Source organism: Harpia harpyja, chromosome 16 (genome assembly GCF_026419915.1).
Source record: "Harpia harpyja isolate bHarHar1 chromosome 16, bHarHar1 primary haplotype, whole genome shotgun sequence".
Classification (NCBI taxonomy): Eukaryota; Metazoa; Chordata; class Aves; order Accipitriformes; family Accipitridae; genus Harpia; species Harpia harpyja.
Window position 1 is genome coordinate 25,217,541 of NC_068955.1, and position 23,996 is coordinate 25,241,536.

At 39.6% G+C, this 23,996-nt stretch overlaps 1 protein-coding gene across 1 annotated transcript in view; it reads right to left on the minus strand.

Annotated features, from left to right (window-relative positions):
- Positions 1 to 9,985: 9,985 nt before the first annotated feature.
- Positions 9,986 to 23,996, minus strand: part of ELP4 (elongator acetyltransferase complex subunit 4) — a 154,419-nt gene continuing 140,408 nt past the window's right edge. Inside the window, exon 10 of the mRNA XM_052811628.1 lies at positions 9,986 to 10,555. Coding sequence (XP_052667588.1) covers positions 10,424 to 10,555 — 132 coding nt within the window. The 3' untranslated portion in view covers positions 9,986 to 10,423. The remainder of the gene's footprint in view (positions 10,556 to 23,996) is intronic.

Genomic DNA, 23,996 nt, shown 5'->3' on the forward strand with positions numbered 1-23,996 from the left:
CCATCCCTTTATATTGCCACACAGCACAATCTTAGTGTAATTTTCCATTGAACTTGTAACCTGGTTAATACCTCAATGCGCTTTGTGTGAGGGTTGTTAGTGTGGGCGTGGGTGGAGAGCTGCATGTCAAGGAATAATGAGAGAAGACAAATCAACAGGCAACAACAATGTGAGCTGGGACTGGCTAGTGAAAGCTAAAGGCCTTTAGTCACTGGCAGGGAAATCTAAACATTCCCATATCTATGAAGCTGGCTCATTGTGGTGCAGTTGTTACTTGCGATGCTGTGCTGAAAAAGGGATCTCATGATTAAAAAGCCAATGCGCAGGGAGTTTTGAGTCAAAGCACAGGCATCACAAGCAGCCTTTGTAAAGCAAAGATACTATCTAGGCTGGTTATGTTTTCCTTTCAGCATATTTGTCACTGCAGATAACACTTCACTGTAAACTTGGAGTAGCAGAGTTGTGGTGCTGAGGTAGTCGCAACGCTGCAGACGAGATTAAACGCACGTAAACTCCAAATCCTTTAGGGACAAAGAGCAGCTTTGCTCAAAGCACGAGACGATAGTTAATAAAACCAAGAGCCCAAAGCAAGCAAAAATGTGCAAAAACATTAGATTAAAATCTTTCTTTTTAATTTATACTGGTCAGTTGTAAGTATATTCGTTATAGCAGCATTAAGTAGTTTTAATTACGTGGAAGACATCCATTGGCAAATATGAATGAAACATGGATTTTTTATTTATTTATATATATTTTTATCAGACATGCACATGCACATTATATATGTATAGGATACGGATAGATCGCATTAAACACCACAATAGGCAGGTCCCTTCTCGCATAGCTAAATCAATTCTGGGAACAATTAATTACATGTACAAACCCAGCATTTATATAGCCACTTAGCATGTTTATACCTACTAATGTAGTTTGTTATCTAAATGCCAACTTCTGCTCAAACAGAAATGGAAATGAGCTTCCCATCCCTTCCTCCCCCGAGAGCTTTTGTGCCGTGGTTGCTGTTTCTGCAGGTGCCGATACGCGGACAGAGGCAGCTCCCCGTAGCTCTTCCCTGCCCTTCCTGGGTTTTCCTGGCCTTGCAGCTCCACCGCCTGTGGTCCAGCCGCTGGTGGCCTCCATCGAGCCATCGCCAGCCCTCTACACCCCTTCTGAAGCCTTCTTCAGGGCAGGCCGTGCTGCGGGGCTGCAGCCTTTCGCAGCCCCACACCTCTGCGGTCACAGCAATGCTACAAAGCAGTTGCATGCACGGACGGACCTTGAGCTTATTTGGGTGACAGGCTAGCTAGCCGTGGTGGAGAGGAGACATTTCTGGCTCGCTGCTTCGTTATCGTGCCCTGTGGAAGGAGGTCGCCAGGGAAAAGTCCCTGGCCAGCTGCACATCGGGAAGAAGTTAGGGCATTCGGTCCCCAGAGCGTTGCTTGCCTTCAAGAGCTGCTGGCGCGCGTGCCGGGGGCTCTGCAGGTTACGGGCAGCCTCGCACCGCACGTCGCGTCCACAGCCCTGTCAAGAGCCTTTTCCCCGGGGCGGGTTGGGGCGCGGGGCCGAGCGTGCAGGGGCTTCCACGCCTGAGCACCGGTGCCAGCTCCTGGTTGCTTGCTGGGGGCCAGGCGAGGCCCCGGAGCAGCCCCAGCGCCCAACTGGGCTCGGAGCGCCGCTGCAAATGGGCGAGGGGGTTGCGTGCGGCTGCGTGGGGATGTGCTGCCTCGCCAGCCGCCGCTACCAGCCACGGAAGTGGGAAATGAAAATCTTCAGCATGCTCTGAGCAGCCTCTAATACCCATTTTCATCCCCTTTCTTCTTCTAGAGCTGTATTATATACGAAGACTGAAATCTGCTGTAATACGTTGCTCAGCGTAGCACAGCAATTTCCAAGGGTCTCCGCTTTTTACCACTGAAATTAGTGGGAGTTTTGCTATTGATTTCAACAGGAAAGAGACATTTCTGTGCATTTGGTTAAAATGTATTTCATAATAACACCTTATACTTTATTTATAAGCCCCTCCTAAGGCATTTCACAAATTATAGTCACACAAGAATTGATGTGTGAGCGCTGTCTTAATAACACTGTATTTTGTATTTCAAATATTGTGTTCTAGATACAATATTTACATTTACAAGTGAAAAGGCTGCTAACCTAACAGTTATTGTTCAGAGCAGACAGATGATGAGCCATACATGCTGATGGTGAAGCAGACATGCACGCGGTGACATACGTGTTGGAACTGCCTCGCACCGTGCAGATACCGGGTTTAATCATTTTTAAAAGGTAAGCACAAGTCAGTGTGTGCCCTGCTCCAGGAGGCAGGAAAGAGCTGCTTTCTCACCCAGGCTGTAACACAGAAAGGGGATTTCACCACTTCTTTTTAGTTAGGTTTTTATTTACAAAGTGAGCAAAATGCCCCTGTAGGCTGGTTTACTTTAGGCAGCCTGGGATTTATCTTTGGGGGCAAGATTGCAGTTGCAAAGAACAACCTGGGACTGATAACACACATCGCCTCCCCCAGGCTTTCCAGCCATTGGTAGTCCTATTTCATTCACTTTCCATGGCCAAAGGTGTCTGGCTTTTTTTTTTAATTGATTTTTCTGGTATTACTGACTAAAATATATTATCTTATTTTCTCTGGGTAATATGTGCAGGTTTAGAGTTATGCTAAGGTTTCAGTTTGTTCTGCATTTCCATGGTATAAACAGCACTAGGAAAACTGAATATGTATCATTCTTTTTTCTTTTTTTTTCAGTTCGTTTCCATTTGCTCTTGTCCTCAGCTTCAGCAGTTGAGCATTGCTCCATGTGCAGCTGATAAGGCTCTTCTGCTCTGGGAATGGTGTAACATCTTCTTTTTAAGTAACTCTTCTTTGACAAGACACCTGTTTGCTTAATGATCTCCCGCAGCCCTGTTTGTAATCAAAAGTGTGATTGGCACCTACAAGTACCCAAATACAAACACCCCCCCCCCCCCTTAGAAACAGGCATATGAATTACAGATGTGAGAGTAGAGTCTGTGATGGCTTTTTGGTCTTGTTCAGACAGCGAGTATTTATGTGTCTTGCTGTGGAGAGAAGGCAGCTGCAGGAGCATGTCTCTGGCTGAAGAGTGCAGGGACCCCTGAAGCCCCTGCCCTGCCTGGCATGGTAGAGGCAGAAGAAATGTTCCTCCTCTTTGGGCGGAAAATAAAGCATGGGATATAGCTCCCTTTGGATTACTGCTGGAGAATGATAGGCAAGTCTCTCACATATGTTATCTTTTTAGTAGTTCTTAAAGAAAATAGCGGAGGATGGAGCAATCTGCACGAGATGTGTGGTAGTAAATATAGTACAGTTTGGATAGGAGCCAGGTTGGCAAGTTCCTTGCTTTAGAACATATTCTAAATTAATTCCTCCCCTAATGTTCTTTTAGATGTAAAGAACGAAAAACCCCATGTATCAGCAGACAGTTACTTAGGGTAGCTTGCTTAGGATAGTTTTCAATAGAAATTGTGTGGAAGAGGAAGGCGTTTTCCTAAGTGCTGCAGAAATGAAACCTCAAGGGAATTAAACCATTTGATCAGTCTTTTAACAGGTACAGCTGACATGTGACAGATTTTCATGAAACCTCCAGCTGCCAGAATCCCTGTTGTTTCTTTTGAAGATGGCCCTTTAGAGAAAAGTCCCCATGAAACCTGCTTTCCCTTAAGTTTCATTGTGAATCTCTGATGACTATGTTTTAACACAGAGACTTTCAGGGCCTTCCGCACCGTTCCCTTCCTCGCCCTAGGTAATATCCCACCAGGTAACATCCCTGGTGAGACGATGGCGATTTTGAAGGGGGTGAAGGTGAAAACACGTGCCTGATGCCGGTGGGCTGTGTGCTGGAGCTGCTTTGCCCCCACAAAGGACCACGATACTGTTTTTGCTGGGCTGGTAGAGGTTGATTGTTTCTTGGGCGCTGGAGCCTGACCTCCCAAGTCGAATTGCAGCTGGGTCAGATGGTGAGAAGAGGTTTTGTGAGTGACCCAGGAGGATCCTTGTTACCTTCAGGTGCCTGACAGGAGCTCTAAGTTGCATGAAATCCTCCAGCAGAGGTTGCAATTGCCTCCAGGCACCTGACAGACCTCACGTACGCTCCAGCAGCTAAAATCGGTGAGGGTTGCGAACTGCAGTTCTGCCTCTCCTGGGACATACGAGCTTTTCCAGCTGCACCAGAGGAGTTTGTAGATTCACAGATAACCTCCTTCAGGTCAGGCCTGATGGATTCTGAGTAGTTTATGAACAGTTATTCCATAGAAATTACATATAGGGCAACAGAAGGACTCTGATTTATATGGAACTGCATACAGCAAACAAACACCTTCAGGTTATTACAATAAATGTGTTAACTTCTTACAAGCAAAGAAAATTTATATTTCTCCCTGTCACTGTTTATGTTTTACCCTTTACATTTCTCTCTGCAAAGTTGGATTCGGATTCAGATTCAGAGTCTGTAGTCTGCAGCTTTGTGTTTCAAATACTGCAGGGGAGGGTTTATTTATTTTTAAAACTCCCTCTGTCAGACTGGATTAAACAAAATCCAGTCATTTAAATTTTATAATTTTTTTGCTTTTAAAGAAGCAAGTTGTCCACTTTGATTTCTCTGAATTTAAGTCAACACTGTTACTTTGCAAAATATGGATTCAAACCCTTCGATTCTTACTTAAACTAAGCTTCTGTTGGGTCTGATGATTTTCTGAGTTATGATTCAGTTGCTCTGCATGAACTGTTGTTGATCTACACCTGTTTGGGCAAGGACATATTTAAAACTTCATAGAGCCTTCTATAGGCACGGACTGCATAACGAACCCTGTGTTCTGCTCCCTTGCATATATTCTCTTACTGTGCCTATCTGCTGTACTCTCCATCAGGCATGAAGTAATTGTGCCTACCTACCATACCGCTTGTGCTTCCATGCTCTTTCCCAGTGTTGTTGTGATAAAGTTTTATTTGCTTGTCTGAAGCTGGCGTATTGATGGTGTATGTTTGAAGATCTGTATCTATGACCCTTTGCTAGTTGGGAAGAACTCCCCAGTTTTGAGGTGGCTCCTGGGAAGGCTCTGTCTCCCACACAGATGGACTTGCTACTTCACTGTCTCCAAGAGTGTACTGTCAAACTCCTTCTCACTCAAGTAATTTTCCAAAATTGCTGAGCTATCCTGGACGTAGGCTGTGAAGCACCATAAATGGAAATTTCACCACGCTGGAGAATTCTTCCAAACGCTTTCCTCCGCCTGTCACCCTCTATTTGGTCTTGACTGAGTTCAGCTTTATTCATTAGTTTAGCTTTTCCAAGTGCAAGGCCATGCCGGTGGCAGGAGTTCCGTTATACACGATGGATAGCAGATGTACGTCTGTTGTCTGACCAGTTCATCTGCTGGATCCATACAGATGTTGAATGTGCCTGGAGAGGAAATGGACCCATTAAAACTTCCCTGGTCAGGAATCAGGTGCCGGAGCTGCGGTTTCCAGCTATGGTTGCTAGCTGAAGACAATAGAGCTAAAACTGGCATCAAGTCCTACTAGAACGATTCTTGTCCTATTGATTTAAAATAGGTCAGGAAGGCAAATTTGTTTTGCAGCAGTGCCAGTCCCAGGCCAAGAATGATGCCCTGCACAAAACAGTCCTGGTCTGTGAGTAGTAGCTCTGAGATACTTTGATAATATAAATAAATACGTACTAAGAACTGCAGAAAAGTCTCACTCAAGCAACATATTTGAAACAAGTTTACAACTTTTTCTCTGCACAATATGCTTTCCCAAAATATTGGCACTGAAAACTGCTTGACTTCATGTCTAAACCCAAACCAGACCTCATTTCTGTTCTGTAAGTCTAGCCCCATGAAATTTCAGCAAGAGCTTTCTTTAGTGCGTTTGCTCCAACCTGACTCCAAAAAAAGTATCTGAAAGTACACCAAAATTCACCCGTTTCAAGACTTTTCAGAGAATACCTCTGACGCTGTAACTGCTGAGAGCATTCTGAGGGCATGAACATTCAGACTCAAACTCTGCCAGCACAGAGCGAAGACTTTTTTTTTTTTAAATTCTTGCTACATTTTGGATTTAACATTTACCTTCAATGCCAGAAGACATTAAAATACATTTTTTAATAGAGGAATATGGAACTACAAATTCTCTAGATCCGCTAACATTTTAAGGAAGATCCGCTGGATCTAATCCTACCAGCTTGCTCCTGGTCTAAACTATCACTGACTTCTCTGGAAGATTTTTTAGATTAAGCTCTACAGCACCAGAAAATCCACATGCAAGAAAATGTAAAAAGCACAAAAGATGTCTTCCTTTTGATATGAACAGAAGGTCTGTAAATTAGTTCGATGTGCCTAATAACTTTAAAAATTGTTTAAAGGCAGAGTTTAAATAAGCAGCCAAGTTTTCAGCAGATGCTCTGGGATGCCTGATGCTCAACACTCCTGAAAAATCTATCTATTCAGATGTGTAAATACACATGTAGGCATCCACTGTATTAATGATCCATTCCTGGAAAAAAAAAAAGAGCCTAACATTTGCTTATATTAGACTAGAAACTGAAAAAAAATTGTGGTGGAATTTTTGTTTTCTGTTTTTTCCTCCATTCAAGCTGCCTTTTTTCTTAAGATGAAGAGGATTCACTTTCATTCTTTTTTCTACACAGGTACATTTATTATTGAATAAGCACCATCATGTGCTCGGTGTGATTAAAAAAAGAAATGTAGGCCTTGCATTCAGGTAGCTCACAAGAGAAAATAAAAACCCCAAGAGATGTTATGGGGGATAGTACTTGCTTCCACCACCTCTTAAAGGCATAGAAGCATCTTCTTTCCTATTTCTGTAGTGCTCTGTAGTTATGGATGACATTTCTCCAGCACAGGCAAAAGAACACTTTATTAAATTTCTACTACATGATTCTGGAGAAATACTGGTTTAATATGTGTGCGTGTGTTTGTGTGTGTAATACTTGTAATATACATACATTTTTAAAGGGATGTGTTACAACCTTGTAGTTTCAGAAGAACTTGATTAACAGCTCAGTTTCCAATATTGGCATAGTAAAGGATTTTTCTAAGTTAGACTTCTGCACTTTTCCAAAAGCTGTGTTTGGAACAACATCACTATTCTGTATTAAATTTAAAGATGAAACCAGTGGCGTGCTACCATATGTATCAAATCTGAAGTAGCTGAATGCCCACTTTCAGATGCTTGTAGCTACTGTTACAGAAAATTGAATTCAGCTGCATCCCTGAAATTGCTTTTGAAAATTCTTTACAAACATAGAAAGAGACTTAATCTATCATAATATTCTTATGTTCCAAATACCTATATTGTGAAAACCTCAACACAACAGAAATTATATAAAGAATTCTTATTTGACATATTGAAGACACAACGTTTTAAATTTCATTACTACTTTCTTGACTGTGTGTCACAATTCTGTAAAGATCAGGTTCTCCTGCCGAATTGGGAACGTCTTCACTGGGATGAATCTATTGTTTCCCTGCTGAGTTTGGTGGTTTCAGTTTGTTGCCTGCTAAAAAGTAGGAAGTTCTGCTTAAAAAACTGCAACAAACAAAAAAACCTCATACTGCAATCTCTGCAGAAAAGAGCCCTCTGAGCACAAGGAAGGATCACACAGATTTTCCATCCAAGCCAACAAGGGGGCTCTGAAGATGCAAAAAGAAGCTGGTAGCACGTTGCAACAAAAGAGGCTGCACCCATTCTTCGATTACCTGAGCTGCACCCCTTAGTTAAATATTTGTCTTCAAATCAAGAGAAAAAAGAACCGAAGGATGTTTTGTACACAGGAGCTTGACAGTCACAGAGTGGTTATGGGGAAAAGTCACAGAAAATCACCATGTAAACACTTCTCCCACTTCCCAAGTCAAAATTGCTTCTGGTGCAATAAATGAAATCAACACTATATCTACTGTATATCTACATACTATCAGGTAGCACATATATAGCATTATTTCACTTATCAGTTTACTGGATTAGCCAAGTCACTGTCATATGTTGTTGTAACTGATATAATATTTTGGAAGAAAAGAAAAGAAATTTTGCTCCATGTTTTTGCCTCAGGTAAACAACACTGTACATCTGTATACTCTAACACTTATTTTACAAAGCATGTTTAGTGACTCAGAAAAAAAATTAATGCAGATTTGCAGAAGGAGTTCCCTTTATTATTCAAAATATTTGTCAGCTTTAATATTAACCTACCAAAGTTTTTGAAATTGAAGTCTTATAAATGCATAAGACACACATATACACATATACATATGTGGAATACACACACTACTCGCTAACAATTTCAGTTAATATATTAACTAGAAATCAGCTGTGACTTTCATGATATTTCTCCCCTGTATGCTAAGTCAATGACCTATTTAAGTATGTTGGCAACAATTTATATGTCTTGTGACTTTATATTTCACAAAGAAATACTGTGTTTTGTGTTATTTACATTAAAAAGACGTACTATGTAAAATTTCACCTTTGTTAAAAATCACTTTATCCTAAGTATTTAAATTATTTCATGCTTTCAAAAGGCACAATTAAGTAACTAATGAGAACTTCCATTCAATGTTACACATAATACAAAAAGAGAAAAAAATGTTTGAGACATCAATGATAATATTTTAAATATATTGGCATAGGAAAGTAGATGTCTTTTTGCTTTATTAAACTGACAGTTCAGTTCTGAAACTTTATTTTGAAAAGATTTAAAAAGGATTTGTGTCTTTAGAAATAAAAAATATAACAGGCATATCTAAAAAATATAGAAGAGAAAACCTGATTGTTACTACTAATGAAATAGCTGATGACAAAATACTAGTCTTTTTGATTTTGATCACAAAAAATAAACTGGTAGTGACAGGATATGATGGATAGATTTGACATCCTGGCAAATCACTGTCATTGATTCAATTATTCTAATTCAGAATAAAAGCTGTATACAGTATGTGTTTATGCTACAGTGGAGTTTTTTAAGTGATTGACATTCATCATATTAGTTAGACAGTTTTAAAAGCTATGTCTTTGTTTTACACAGCGTTGTCAAGAAAAAAATAAAGTAGAACCTGGTCTGCAGGAAAAAAAAGCAAACCACTTAACCAACTCTTGGTTCCAAACCCATCAAAATAAGTTACCATTATTGCATCCTATTAACATGTTCTTTGAAGAGTCAATTTCACTCCAGCCATGTAATACACTATTATAAAGACTAAATTTTGAAACTGTAATGCAATCTTACAGCTGGGTGGCTTGGAAGTTCTGCGGAGAAGAAGATATTACCTTTCAAAATGGAAGTCAGCCTCAGAAGAAAGAATGCAAACCACTTTAATTTACAGGTCAGCTTTGCTTTACCGTTCTTTTGTTTGATGAGATATACAGAGATACATACAAAATAGTTACAAGTTCACAAATTGTGTATCTGAGGGTACAGAAGCCTGAATTACTTGTATATTCTGCCCTGCTTTAGACCAGCATGCTGTGATACCCTTCCCCGAGCTCAAATGCACTCTTCTGGTTTTCCAGCATTAATGTAGCTGTCGGTTTGAATTTCAATCTTGAATTATGTCTGTTGACATAATTTCATAGTGCTGACTTCAATTGTTTAGGATTACTGTTTTGAACTACATAAGGAAATCAATTCTTTTCTCTCTGGTTAGTAAATTCCATTCAAGTGCATTTTAATGCATGTAGTAAGCCATAAGGCAAAGTAATTATCTGTAATATATTCTGATTCAAAAAACAACCATACTTAATTACTGGCATATTAGAGTAAAAACTATCTTACACATTTAAAATTTATTATTACATATTTAGTAAATAATAATAAATAAATTTAATAAACTAATATAAAGATTTCCTGAAATTTAAGAATGGTATTTCAATTACAAAAGTAATGTTTTTAAAACCAGAACCGAGTAGTTTGCTTTTGGAATAACACGTGACAATTAATGGTTAGTTTCATTCCTTTATTTCAATAAACCGTCCAACTTAACTTATTATTCATACAAAATATTAAATGTAAGTATATAAACATTCCATTGGGAAAAATATTCCTTTATTTTTATTGTAAAAAACCATCTGGAAATGAAAGGGTAAGAGTAATTTTCATATTTTAAGGAAAGGAACAAAATACTGTACGTTTCCAGTCGAGCAGAACAATGGCAGGACCCAACATAACAGAAGCTTTAACAAAAAGCAAAATCCAAACAGCCCAAAATTAGTACAAAGAAACCAGGACAAAAAAAAAAAAAAAGAAAGAAGGCACCATATGATAGCATGTATTTTTAAAGACTGCTGGGTCAAATCATTAAGAAAAATATTTATATAAGTCATTAACACTCATAATTAGAGTGTCATATAAATCTGAGTGAAACTGCTAAGTAGAAATCACTAGAAGTCCAGGTGCTTCTTGCCGATGGCCATAGCACCACATCCTGAGCTCAGCAGTTTGGCGGATTCTGCCAGATCCTGTTTGCTTGTGCGGCTCACTGTGTCTGACAAGTCTGGAGGCAAATGCAGTCGCTGTGGCAGGAGATTTTCAGGAGGGAGAGGGAGAGAGAGACAGGGAGAGAGGGAAGAAAGAGAGAGAGGAAAAAACAGGGAGGGAAAAAAAAGAATAATTGCAGTAGAATTTATTTTCCATAGCGTATTTCAAAATGCAGTCTTTTTCCCGACTGATCAATGTTTACTCACACAAATAAAACACTTCCCGGACGCTCTTTTAGGCTGACCTGAAAACAGCTTTACATGTTTTCAGTACATTGGATTCTGTCAATTTGAATAGATTTTTTCCTCATGAAAATTTTCTAAACAAAATCCGAATTTGCTCAAGGTATTTAATTATATCTATGGGCATTCTTCCTTTAAAAACAAATGTTTTGCCTGTATGTCAACCCCTACATCAAATCCTTTGATTTCTATGGCATTACAATATAAGTATAGTTTTATTTCAAACATGCATACTTTGTGGCAGAGTCTGAAAATAAATGATGTGATAGTCAAAAGATGGAGAGGCCTCACTCTGGTTCTAGCACTATTCTGCTAAATGTTTCTTCTTCATATTCTACCAATAGCTGTTAATAAAAACAAGCAGCGACAGTAGTTGCATTTGTATAAGGCAATCATATATGCTAACCAAACCTTGCCATCCCTTGTGAGTTGTAGGAACATTACATCCAGTTCACAGATGAGGAAACTGAGACACAGGCTACATGGTTGTCCACAAGCACACAGTCCTTGCATAATAAACCTTATTTTTCAACTATGACAAAAATATTTCAACTCTCCCTCTGAGGGTCTTTTACACTGGAGGTATATAAAAGACATGACACTACCATTTAGCTTTTGTAAAGTAAGGTGAAAATTAATGTAAAACGGAAGCTTTACTTGGTTAATTGCTGGCTCACTTTTGGACACAGTGAGGTACTGAAAGCCGGTCAGATGAAACAGTTGAGCATCTTCTACACAGTGCAATAATTTATGAAACTGGTATCGTGGAAGGAGCATATTTCTTGAAAGATTTAGTAGGCAAAGGCTAAACCGTGTGGCTCTTCTTTTAAAATGCACACGCTTCTGAAGGGAACAGGGTAACAGTAATGGCTGAAAAACTGTATTAGGAGGCTGTGTGGACTATCCTTATTTTCTGCTTTTGCTATGTTTTTGCTTTTATCGCAACACGTGAATACCGCTGCCTTTTATTCAATATCATTGCAACTTTTATAGGATAAGATAAGAATTCTATTAAAAAGCATAAGAAATATCTGTATTTACAGTGGGCTGACTGTTCACTTAATTGCTGGCTTTGAGATTGTGCAATTAGGTGTAACTTGAGAGGGGCTCCAAAGTGCTTCCTACCACTGGCCGCTCCTGGTTGCGGGCAGTGCAGGGAGAAGAACGTGTGCTGGGCTGTTGTCTTCTCCAAGGGAAGGAAATGCATAAAGTAATAATGCACGTGAAGCAGGAAAGCCTGTGCCCTGGGTGAGATGACACACCTCAGTGTTGAAATAGGAGAAATGTGCGTATTTACTTGTAGCACTTTGCCTATGAAGCACAATTTATTAACTATGCAGCTCTTACATTTCACTGTATTAAAAGCAGTGCTGTGGTCTGGTATCCTTCACTTACAGTTCTTCCCTTACTCCTAAGAAGGTTAAGCACGGCTGTGGATGTGAACTGTGGTCCATGATGCCTCATTTCTACATCGACACAATACCACCTAGGGCACGTGCCTATCTTGTTTGTCTGCTGAGAAAAACGTTTGCTAGGAAAGAGCCGATGTACAACTTGGATTGTATGAGGGGGGCTGTAACCAGTGGAAAACGAAGGATGAGGAAAAGCCGGGAAGTGCAGGGGAGCACTTGGCAGATCTTTCAGTCAAATTTTCTTTCCAAAAAAGTGTACAGTACTGTTGGCAGGGTACACGGTATCTGGTATGTGGGAGGCGGAGACACAAGTGAACTAATCCAACCATTTCCCACTCACTGTCAGCATCTCTCTGCCCTCACCAGGGAGGGGGAGAGGTGGCTTCGTCTAGGGGAGATGTAGTACCGCTGTCTTCTTCCTGCAACTACCGACTCTTTTGCCAAGTCTGCCAATGGATTCAGAGCAAGGTGATGAAGAGCAAACTGAACCGAGACTCAGCAAACTCATCTTGCACAGGGAGTAACTACTATCACAGATAGGGAACAACTGTAAACCCTTCCACGCTGGCCTGGACTTGAAGTGTGGTCAAAAGAAAAAACAACTTTGATATTTACACAGCCTTTTAGTCAACGCTGTGTTCATTATCTAATATATATTATAAACAGAAAATGGATAGAAAAATATTCATAAATTTGAAAGACTCAGATAGGAAAAGTAAAAATTAAAGAACCTCAGATTGGATGGTAGGACTGAATCAGGCTTTTACAGATGTATTTGTTATGATCCAGTGTTTCATTATACACACATATACTCTTCTTCCCCCATCTTATTCAGTGAAGAGGATGCACACTGCTCATTTAGTGACTGGCTATTCAGTATTTTGTTTTCTTGTAACTGTTTACTCTGAACTTTTCTGAAGTATTTATTATACACTATTCAAACCTTGTTCTGAAGACAGAATGGCTTTTCAATAGCACATGTCAGTATATAGCACTTGAACACTTCACAAACACCAGCTGTGTTATTTTCCTAATATTCTTGTGAGATAAGGCAGCAAAGTTACCTCCATTTTAGGCATAGAGAATTGAGGCACATAAAACACATGGCAAAAGGTATCTACTGATTTCAGAAACACAATCTGAGGCATTTAGAACTTGCTTTTCCAGAATGTTTAGCATCATACAGCATTTCACATGATCAAATGCTAACTTTATTTGCAGCTGTGAGTGTTTAGTATTTCTCCAAGAACCCCAAGTTAGGCACTCAAAAAGCGAGAGACACAAAATGAGAGTACAGAAATAAAAATGCTAGGTTGAAGCAATATGATCACATGGAAGCTCAGTGGTATAGGCAGAGACACACCATACCTTCCATGATATCCTTCAACTGTCTTAATTATGAGACCATCCCTCCTGCAATTCTTGCCCTCTCTACAATCCCAACTTTCAAACATTACAACAAATTGCATATTTCCAGGAAAGCGTATTTCACTGCGTATGCCACATTGATCCTCAGATCAGATGTATTCTGAACAATAGGCAACACTAGAGTCCTCTGAAAAATAACTGAATGTTATCCTGCCATTAAGACCTGAATCATAGCACACACACATGCTACCTCTGAATAAAGTCTGAATAGGCATTTCAAAATATCATTCCTTATAATTTCTGTGCGCAGCTTAAAAATATAAACAGGGCTGCAATATTAATCCTATTAAATATTTTAACACCATCAAAAAATACTCTAAATTTTAAACCACAAACAAACTGCAAATTCATTGTATGGCATTATAGAGACATCCACAGGTTAAACAGGCCTTTATTTTTGGCACCAATAGGGACATTGCGGTCACTTGAACTAAGGCAGTAAGTGATAGCATGAATAGGCTGTGATCCTTTTTGAACACCAGCATTACAGAATGATCAGACATTTTCACAGATATTTGCTGACCACAGAGAAACAATCGCATTTAAAGTCCCAGTTTAGGACAAAATGTTTTCTGGTGGACAGACTTCTCTGCTATTTCTGAGGCTGTGACCTCCACCCCTTTCAATCTCTTTTTCTCTTATCAGTCTGATAAGAATCAGGCTGATTTTGCTCACATCGGCAATCCCAGTCCTCGTTGCCCAGGCCTCCCATCCTGCAACTGGTCTTCATGACAAAAACGCCTCTTCTCCGGTTATCGGCACTCCCCAGCCTCTGCCCCAGTCAGTCTCAGCTTTCTGCTTCCGAGCTCTTCATTCCTGCTCCTGCCAGTTCTGGGCTTCTCTTGCCCATTTCTGCCCATATTCCATCCCCTGCTCCTCTTCCTAATGCCTAGGTCCAAATTCGGCACCAGGCCACCCTTCCTTGCCTCAGCCCCTTCTCTTCCTCATCCCCTATTTTGTCCTCCTCCTCTTCCCACCTGTAGCTCTGGAGCTGCCCTTCTTTCTCCTGCTGGCGCTGCTTTCCGTCCCCCGTCGTGCCCCTGCCCCTCTCCTCTGCCCCGGTGTCCCCTGCCTGCCTGGCAGCTCACCTCCTGCTCAGAAAAGCAGGTACATCCCTGGAAAAGGGTCGAGCTGAATACGCAGTACCGAGTGTGCCTGGGCCAAAGAGGTGGATTTTCACAGGACAGCCAAAACACATCCCTGGCATAAACGGTAGACATAAAATTGCGTATTTTCATTTGTTCTTTTAAATAATTGAAGATTTTCACTAATATATTCCAGCGTGTGGGTAAACATAAAACTTCCTGTAGCCTACAGCAAGCTGGTAGGGCAACAATATTTTAAGGCAAAACGGTCATAGTCTGGCAAAAGCAAATATGCAAGTGAAAATAGGATCCTATAATCGCCCTCCTTGTGATAATTTCTTAAAGCAGGTACCAAAGAAAGGTAAAGTTTGTCAGTGTAAAAGCTAGGGAATGGTGGAGTAAACTTCCTTTGTGCAAAGTTAATTGTGTATCTGCATTATTATAGTGTGTTTAATTACATGATCTCACATTATTTTCACCCATGCAGGCTGTCAGAAAGGTTTAAACGTAGGATCTTCGGAATCAGACTCTAAGCTTCATTCACTTGATTAAGAAATAACTGGCTATGGAAGAAGGCTATTAGTGCACAAGGCACAGCTAGGGAAGGGGCATGGTGTGAGTGCTGGTGCTTCCCCCCTGCTCTGTTTCGGGCAGGTCCTGAAGGCTTTGCGGTGATAGGAACAATTACACTGAACCCAGCTAAGCACACAGCTTTAGGGCATGCATTACGAAAGGAAAACAGTTCAGACAAAACTTATTACATACTTTGCCTCTGCTCCTCCCTCTGCCTGAAGAAAACTTCTAATTACTTTATTTGTTCTCAATGGGGGTGGGGGCGTGGGGGGCAAGTAGAGGTGGAAGATAAGAATATGTAAAATGACAGGCCAGAAGGGACACCCAGCAATCAGTCCAGTCCCAGCACCGAGCAATCAGCTAGTCCAGTCCTAGCACTGAGGACCAAATACAGCACTGATGGTTTTCTGATACTGGTCTGCCTTGTAAGACTGGAATGTAAAGATCCAAGTCGTGGCTATTCTAGGAACTTCCAGTGGGCTGGTACATTTGGTTGGGGTGTAACATTTTTTTAAACCAACAACATCCCTAGTAGACAAAAATACTAGCAAGTGCTTTTGACAGTGTAGCTTATTGTATCAAGGGGATTGTTTTACAGATTTATTATAAAAAACAGACATTCCAATGTAAGACTTTTTTTGTCTTAAGAGGATTGACCAGTAGTTTTGCTAACAATCTCTCTTGATGTTGATTATACCTCAGTTACAAAATGCATAGAAACAGTACACAGGTTTTAACTGACTATAAAAGGGGTTGAAAATGAAGTAAAAATTGTATGACTGAACCTAAGTAACCAATGACAGGTTAAACAAAGAGCTAGCTACTAGAGATAACATTAAAGAACTGATTACTATACAACTATACACATAAGCTACACATATTCTTCTGAGGAATCTACTGGCACTGCATTGTGGAGGCAACTAGTGAAATCCAGTATTACACCTACATGCTAGAAACAACAATCAGTTCATAAAATTACTTTTCAGATTCGAGGAAACGTGTGTCTGTACAGATTGTTTGTACACTGGCTAAAATACTCAGAAATAATTGAGGTGGAAGACACTCAAGCTACAGCAAAATTTCATAAAATTAACTGAGGGCTACTAAAATCACATATTCCGTTAAAATGCTTTAAACTATAAAAAGTATAAAAATATTTAGCAACAATATGATAAGCAGATACACATATATTAGCAAAAATCTAAACCCAAAGTAATTCTTCATATTACTCCAAAATCATTATTGTATTTTGGTAGCTATTGTAAATGTAATACTGTAGCAAACAAGTATGTAATAACGTAAGTGACGCAAAATCATTGACTCTCATAAAAAAAGAGGTGGTAGTTCATTCTTAATTTGATATATATTAAAGTAATTCCACTGAAGTTAACCTTGTGACTCTGCTAACAGTTACATGAAGCTTTAACAACCGAGCCCAAACTTCCCAAAATTAAACTTTAAAAAAAAACTTTACAATTCTATTTATTTGGATCTTTGACCAAAAAAAAAAAAAATTGTTTATTAGTCTACTATGGCTGCAGTCCTGCCTTGGGGCAGGGAGATGGGTTAATGACCTCTCTAGATCCCTTCTAGTTCCATTTGCTACAACTCCATGAAGACTGAAGTCACCAAAGCCGAAGGGATTTGGTTTAAGGGGAAGAGGGGGGTGGGGAGAAGAATTTTAGGAATGCTGGGAAAATGAAGGATGCAGACTCCTAGTTGGGGAGCTTTATATCCTACTTATTTCTCTTTGAAGCAGACAGAACTCTTGCCATTCCATAAAGCCCACACAAGAGAGAGCAGGAACAGTCTGTGGTACAGAGGCTGAGTTCCTGTTACTGTTTCTTCTTCTGCTTATGATGCCCATAATGCACCCCTTGCATTATGTTTTCCCTTTTATGTCTTTTTATTATTACCTCATTTATAATTACTAGTAATTATTTCTCTTATCATAGTACCTAGGAAAAGACTTCAGCATTTTTGTAAGTATAATGAAAAAGGTGGGTTTTAAGGAGAAATCAGCAGGAGATTAGCAATGCAGCTTTATAAAACCTCCTCTTAGAGCGAAGAACCCCGTTACTTGCTTGAAAACTATCAAACTGTCAAGTGATGGTCACCATTACCTGACTGGAAATAGGTTTCTTGATAATGAATAAGATCTCACAGGCAGGCTGGGGAAAAGGACATGGAGGCCTTTGGAGAAGAAAACAAGCAACTTGCATCTTAAGAAAAGAGGGAGCCGGTGGAGGGATGCCAAATTACTCCACAGCCACTGAGCTGCCTCTTTACCTTTGCAGTGAAGACGATAGTCCCAAATGGGAGGCTTTAGCTGCCAGTGGTCGTGGCCAGCTGTGATACAGTGCAGCTGTGCACCCCCAAACTGGGCTGCCAGGTGAGAAAGAGCTGTGCAAGGAGCTGGCAAAGCTCTGCCAGGTGCTCCCCGCTTTGGTGGGGAGCTGGACTCTGCTCGGGCCCTGGCCATCTTCCTGCGCTATCGCTGTTCCAGGGCCCGACCACAGAGCTTGCTGATCTGGGTATGATCCTGACCTGCTGTCCTGACTTCTCAGCTTGACAGTGGACTTGCCTCGTAACTATGGATCTGTGTGGCGCTCACCGGGACTGGTGGGTGACCCTGGTTACCTTCACCGGACCTGCTTTGCTCTTCGTATTTGGGCAGCGGGCGAAGGATTTAATAGTGGTGGCTGAGCCCACCAGTGACATTGGGTATATCTTCAACGCAACGGCAACACATGGCACTGATTCTCTGCAGTGCCCTGAGCCACGGCTTCAAGGCCATTGCAATATGTCTGTTTATGTGGTGAAAGAGGTCCCGAATGAACAGGTTTACCTGATGTTCCCACAGGTTGCATCTTGCATTTCTGACTGAGGTAGCTGCCAAATGGTTACAGACTCCTTAAGAGATACACATTTCAGGAGCATCTTAGCCTTGCCAGTCAATGACTTCACTGCTTTCTTAACAGGTCATCATCAAGCACAGTAACTAACTGGTCTTCTTGGCAAAAACAAATTACTGCCTTTGTGCTTAATATAAACACAAAGATGTGAAGTTATGAAACTAAATTTCTTCTAGAGAGAAGAGTTTGTTCAAATATTTGACATGGAGGTGACTGTAAGTTTTGGCCTCTTCTCTTGCCAAGTTTGCCAACTGAGAGACACCAGATATGTGTATTACGATGAAATGAATTATCTTTTATATGACATGTAGTCTACTGGAGTGACACATCACTTATGTTGACATAACTTTGTAACAACTCACATACAAATCTGACAATATCGCTATGCAAAGATATAAAATTCTTATTAATGCCACAAAACCTAAAGATACTTTTGAGTTAATGTAAGTTCACTTCTCAATGACAAAATAATAAGTCCTTTACCACTGAAGGCATTATAGACTCTCACAGCAAGGACTAGAAAAGTCATTCCAACTGGCCTAGACCCACGTCAGGCAGAAATCATATGACAGTCCTGAAATTTGGTTCACAAATAGTGATAGTGTCTCACAATCTATAATATTTATCTTGTGGAGAGAATGGTGTATCTCACAACCTGTAATATTTATCTTGTGGAGGGAATGGTGCCAAACTATCCTCCCATAACTGCATTTAAGTCTGAGGCAAACTATTTTAAAACTCATTTACTATGAATCTCTTACATTCCTGTTCACATTACAATTTCCTCAGTATTTTAACAAATTCAGGAGACAAACCTGTTGGTAACTATTTTTCTGTATAATGGACATGAACTCAGTTTCTTCTTGTTCTGCTATATTCACAGATGCTACATGACCATTTTTAAATCACAGCAATGGATACATTTTCTAAACTGATTATAAAGACAAAAGACTTGACTTTTAAAAAGAGCATTCTAAAATGTTCTACTTTTCAGGTAACTGTGATTGACTTATAACTAATCACAACTATATCAACCCATGTTAAAATAAGCACATGTACCATATGCATTTCCTATTTCTTTTTTTTAAGTTGAAGCATAATCTGAGCCATCAAAATTAGTTATTGTTAACATCAGGTGTTGAGAGAAGGCTTCCACTAAGAATAGCTGATAAATATACTTCTACCTACATATCCCTGTCTGTCTGCTAAAGGACACGTTGCTAATATGAAAATAATTTTTTATATATAACTAATAATACTTAAAATACTTGAACACAATTCTAAACCTCTTATTTTCCATCACCCACAGAATGTAAAATAAAACCAGGATAGTTCTCACTTTCACCTCATTTGCAGGACAGTGATGTTTTGTTCTGGGTTTCCAATACTACAAAGAGATTATTTAAACAGTGACTTTAAAGACGCCTGGCAAAATTAAGAACCATTAATAAACCCACTTCCTTTTGTGATAGATTTTGTAAAAGCCGTTTTATGTTTCAGAATGCTGAATCTTAATATGTGCCTCTTCAGTGCAGCTTTTCATTGTATCTGCTTTACAGAAGTGATATAATAATATCCAGGAGAATTCAATTCAAACTGTGCTGATTCGTTTGGATATGCCACATGGTACTGTTTCTGTTCTCTGACCAGAAAACTATGCAAAGTACTTAAAATCTGAATTCCTGAGTCTGAATTTAAAACTTGATTTATTTAAACACTGGCTGTTGCAAAGTGAAAGTCTTTCAGAGATATCTGTACCAATAAAATCCAATTCTGTACATATTTGTATAAAATGAATCCCTAGGGGATTTCAGACGGCTGAAGAAGTTCCAGTAACATGTGAGTAGAGATGGGTGGGTTTTTGGATGTGCAGCATTAGTCACTACTTTTCAGTGACAGGAAAGAAAAGTACAGACAATTGTCTGAACAAACTCTTTCATACCAAAGAAAAACTCCAAGATGTGTTAAAGAAGATTTGCTACGTGTGAAGGGACACAAGGGAAATATAAAAATATCAGGAAGATTTACCTTCTCTGACGCTTGAGAATGCCAAGTGTTTGGCACCACAGAGTGCTCTAAATCACACATACAAGTAGCAGACCTGCTTTATATCATAACTGTAGTCTCTGCATAATGAAGAAGCTCCCCATGCTATAAAGGGGGCTGGATTAACCAGTGATGGTTATAGGCTATCCAAGGACTACAGCTGCTCACTGCTTGTCTGATCCAAAATTCAGAGAAATACATGGTAATCTTACAACTAGAACTGTACTAAATACTTACATAGCATACTACCATAATCCTTACTGATCCAGCTCTTATCAAGCACATATTGTCTCTGTTCTGAAGAGTTTACAGTTTGAATACACGAAGTGGGTAAAAAGGAAGAAGTGAAAGATAAAATATCCAGGCAGAAGGAAAAATGCCATGATATATAAATACTGTATTAATGCCAAAGCTATTTTTTGTTCCTTCTAACTGAAAAAATATTGTAGAGAAAGGCAAGTGAAAGAGAACAGGCATAGGGAAAGAAATTAAGTGACAAACGGCTGAAGAGAAGATGGAGTGAAGAAAGGGAAAGATGGAGGAGATATATTGTCTAGGCATGTTATAGTTAAGATTGGAATACATTGTCTAAATGCTGAATGGAAATACTGTTCTAAATTCAAACAGTAGTTCAGGAGTCTCATGGTATTGTCTATGTCCAAAGCAAGCAGACTAACATTTCTCCTGTAGATCTGTTCTTTTTGCTGAATTTCTCCTTCCTGAGCTTACGTAAGAGGAGTGTGGGACCCATGATGCAAGTCTGAGTAATTCTAGGGCTCTCAGGATAGTCCGGATGGATGCTAACGTTAATGTCACATTCTCTTCCCTGATGGATTCATTCAACCTGAATTGCAGCTGTCTACAAGTCAGCCATTCAGTCTAACCTATATTATATACTTAGGATGAGATGAATCATCCTTGCAAGTGCTTGCCCATCTCTGCTGATTATTCAGGAAACCCGGATGACTAGCTTAAACTAAATTCTTAACTTGGAGTGTAAAAGGTCAAGGAGAGGAATTCAGTCCTACAACTATATGAAGCTTCTCATTGAGTCAGTGATTCCACTGTACCTCCTCTTTCTTTGAATGACATTGCAACATGCCACAAAGTATGGATTTTGTATCAAACCACAGATGGCTCACTGGAAACGTTCCAGAATTGCTGGTGATGCCCGCACTGCTCTACAACAAGTTGGGTCTCTCTACTGGGAAGCTTGAAAAGTGTTCAAGACACTGTGTGTATAAACAAAAGCTATGTAAGCAATGAGGAGGGAGAAATAGCAGAGACAGAAGCATCTGTTCTAGGAGGTCCAACATACTACAATGTTACTGTCAGCCTCTAAAATTTCAGCTAAGTTGGAAAACTAACCAATATTTGAGTTCGCATCCAAAGCTATCTGTTAAAGTTCACTGTAATCTATTCAAGTTTCTGTCTCAGTTTAAATATTTTGTCACATTACAGAAAACTCATTAATAGACCCATTTAAAACCCACCACTTTATCTGAGGGTGTGCATCAACACAAATGACTGATAAAATGTATTCTGCCTCTTGATAAAATTGTCCAGATAGATTTCAACACTTGACAGAAAGATTATGCTCCAAGACAGGTAACTTGCACTGGCAAGTCTCCGTTACAAGTGCATTTTAATGCCTGATTTGCCAACTCAAAGAAGAGAGACAACAGAAATGCAAACACACTTCTGAATTGAACAGTTGCTATTGCTAAAATACACATTGCCTACAAGCTTCCATTGATTTCAAGTATCTCGTCTCTTTAGATCCTATGAAATTTAATGAAGTGCTCTCCTAAGAAGAACAGGAGAAGATGGGAGCTGCTCTGAGACTCTGGACCAGTCCAGCTCTGGGCTGCCCCAATGCTGCCTCAGCGGTTTTGCTAGATTTTGTATGCATTGACAATGCTGATTTCCTCCTACACATCAGTTGCAGAAGTTGTGTGTACGAACACAATACGTAACTATACATGCAAATGCACACACTACTTATGACTGCATATGAGTTACTGATAATGGCCAATGTGTCTACCTAGAGCATGTCTCCAAGGCATGCAGTATTACTGCTGTAGAAAGCACTGAGACAGCGTGAGCTGTATTGTTTTACATTCGACTACACAATGCCAACCACCCATACAATATGTCCCTGAATGCCTCTGTTTCAAGAGACCAGTGTCACAGGTTTGGCAAGTCGCTGGTTATGAAGGAGGAGCGCGAAGGGGGGCAAAATGTAAACGTTAGCTGGGGGAGTATTGTTGTTTTATACTGGGAGTAGCCCTATGCTCTGTAGTCTATTTACTTTTTTAGGTCAGCTAGAATTAGAAAATTTCCATTGCTAGGCAGCCCAGCACATCTGTGAAGCAGTTCTGGGCGTTCGGACCTGAAGCACGTGCTGCCCGAAGGGAAGATTCATTACCCCGTGTTACATTGCCCACCAGTCCCTCCCCCAGACGGCACACGGGCTTCGGCAACAGGAAAGCACCTTAACTTCATGCAGAAAGATATTACATGACCAGAACACAACAATTAGCACATTTGTAAAGCTTCAGGGATAGGAACAATTTAATAGCTTTTTGAAGCAGACTAATTTTCTGGAGCTTTTTATCTTCTTTTTTTTTTATTATTTTGCTTTTCATGCATGGACAAGTTCTTCTTTGCTACAGGTATTTTCTGAGTCTGCCTTGCAGGATTATTATGTGTAGAGAAACACAAATTATTCAATCACTTTAAAACAGTGCTAGAGAAATGAAAAAGTGCTATGTAAGTGGAAACTACTATTACTAATCTCTGTTTTAAAAGCAAGTATCATTTAGATAGGTAAATGTATTGCTGGTTTACAAAATTCTGCACATTTACAAACCAAGGCTGCTAAATAGACCACCAGTTTGTTTATGTTTGAGGCTTTTCACAAGCTAGAAACTTCAGCTCTGCAGTGGTAAATGCCACTGTCAGATGCTCCATGCTAAGGTAAAAATGAAGCCAGAAGAGAAAAAAAAAAAAATATTTCTGCTATCATTGACTTCTCACCCTAAAAACTGGCACTGATATAGGAAGTATGTTCAGTTCCTGTAACTCCCAGCTAAGGATGTAGACATTATATAATTCATATTTTAGTATCTCTTATTTTCAGTACTAATCCCCCATGACTCACGAGGGATACAGTTTAAAACTCCAGCTAACAAAGCCTTTCATAGTATTACTACCAAATAATCTTAGACTTCAGAAATTGCTGAAGTGTAATTTAATATCTGTAATATTGGATCAACCTGTTTTGCTATGAAAACATACTGTGGCATATTTTTACTTAGTGATTGATATTGCTTATACAAAAAAATATAAAAATCCCATTGGTGATCAAGTGGTCATGTCAACTACCCTTTGGCAAACCAATGCTTTAAAGGAAGTTTAAGCACAGAATAAGAAGTTGCAGGGGAAAGGTTAAAAGACAGGTCATGCTAATTCCTTTTTAAAGGACTCTATCTAAGACAGTAGGACTCAGTGTAAACTCAGACAAATATATTAATGACAGAAACTGGTATCACATTAAATGCAAGACTTTTGTGACTAATTGAGATTAAAATAAACATTACTATTTATCTGGAAGTTGGGGGCGAGGGCTGAACATTTGAGCAGATTCCTACATCAAAAATGTGTTTTGTACGGAAACTATATGTCAAATTATAGTTATTTGCTTTCAGCTGTTTCTGGCAGTTATTTAGTTTTGTGCTTGTCATGTGTCAGTATTTTTTTCATTTCACTTCTT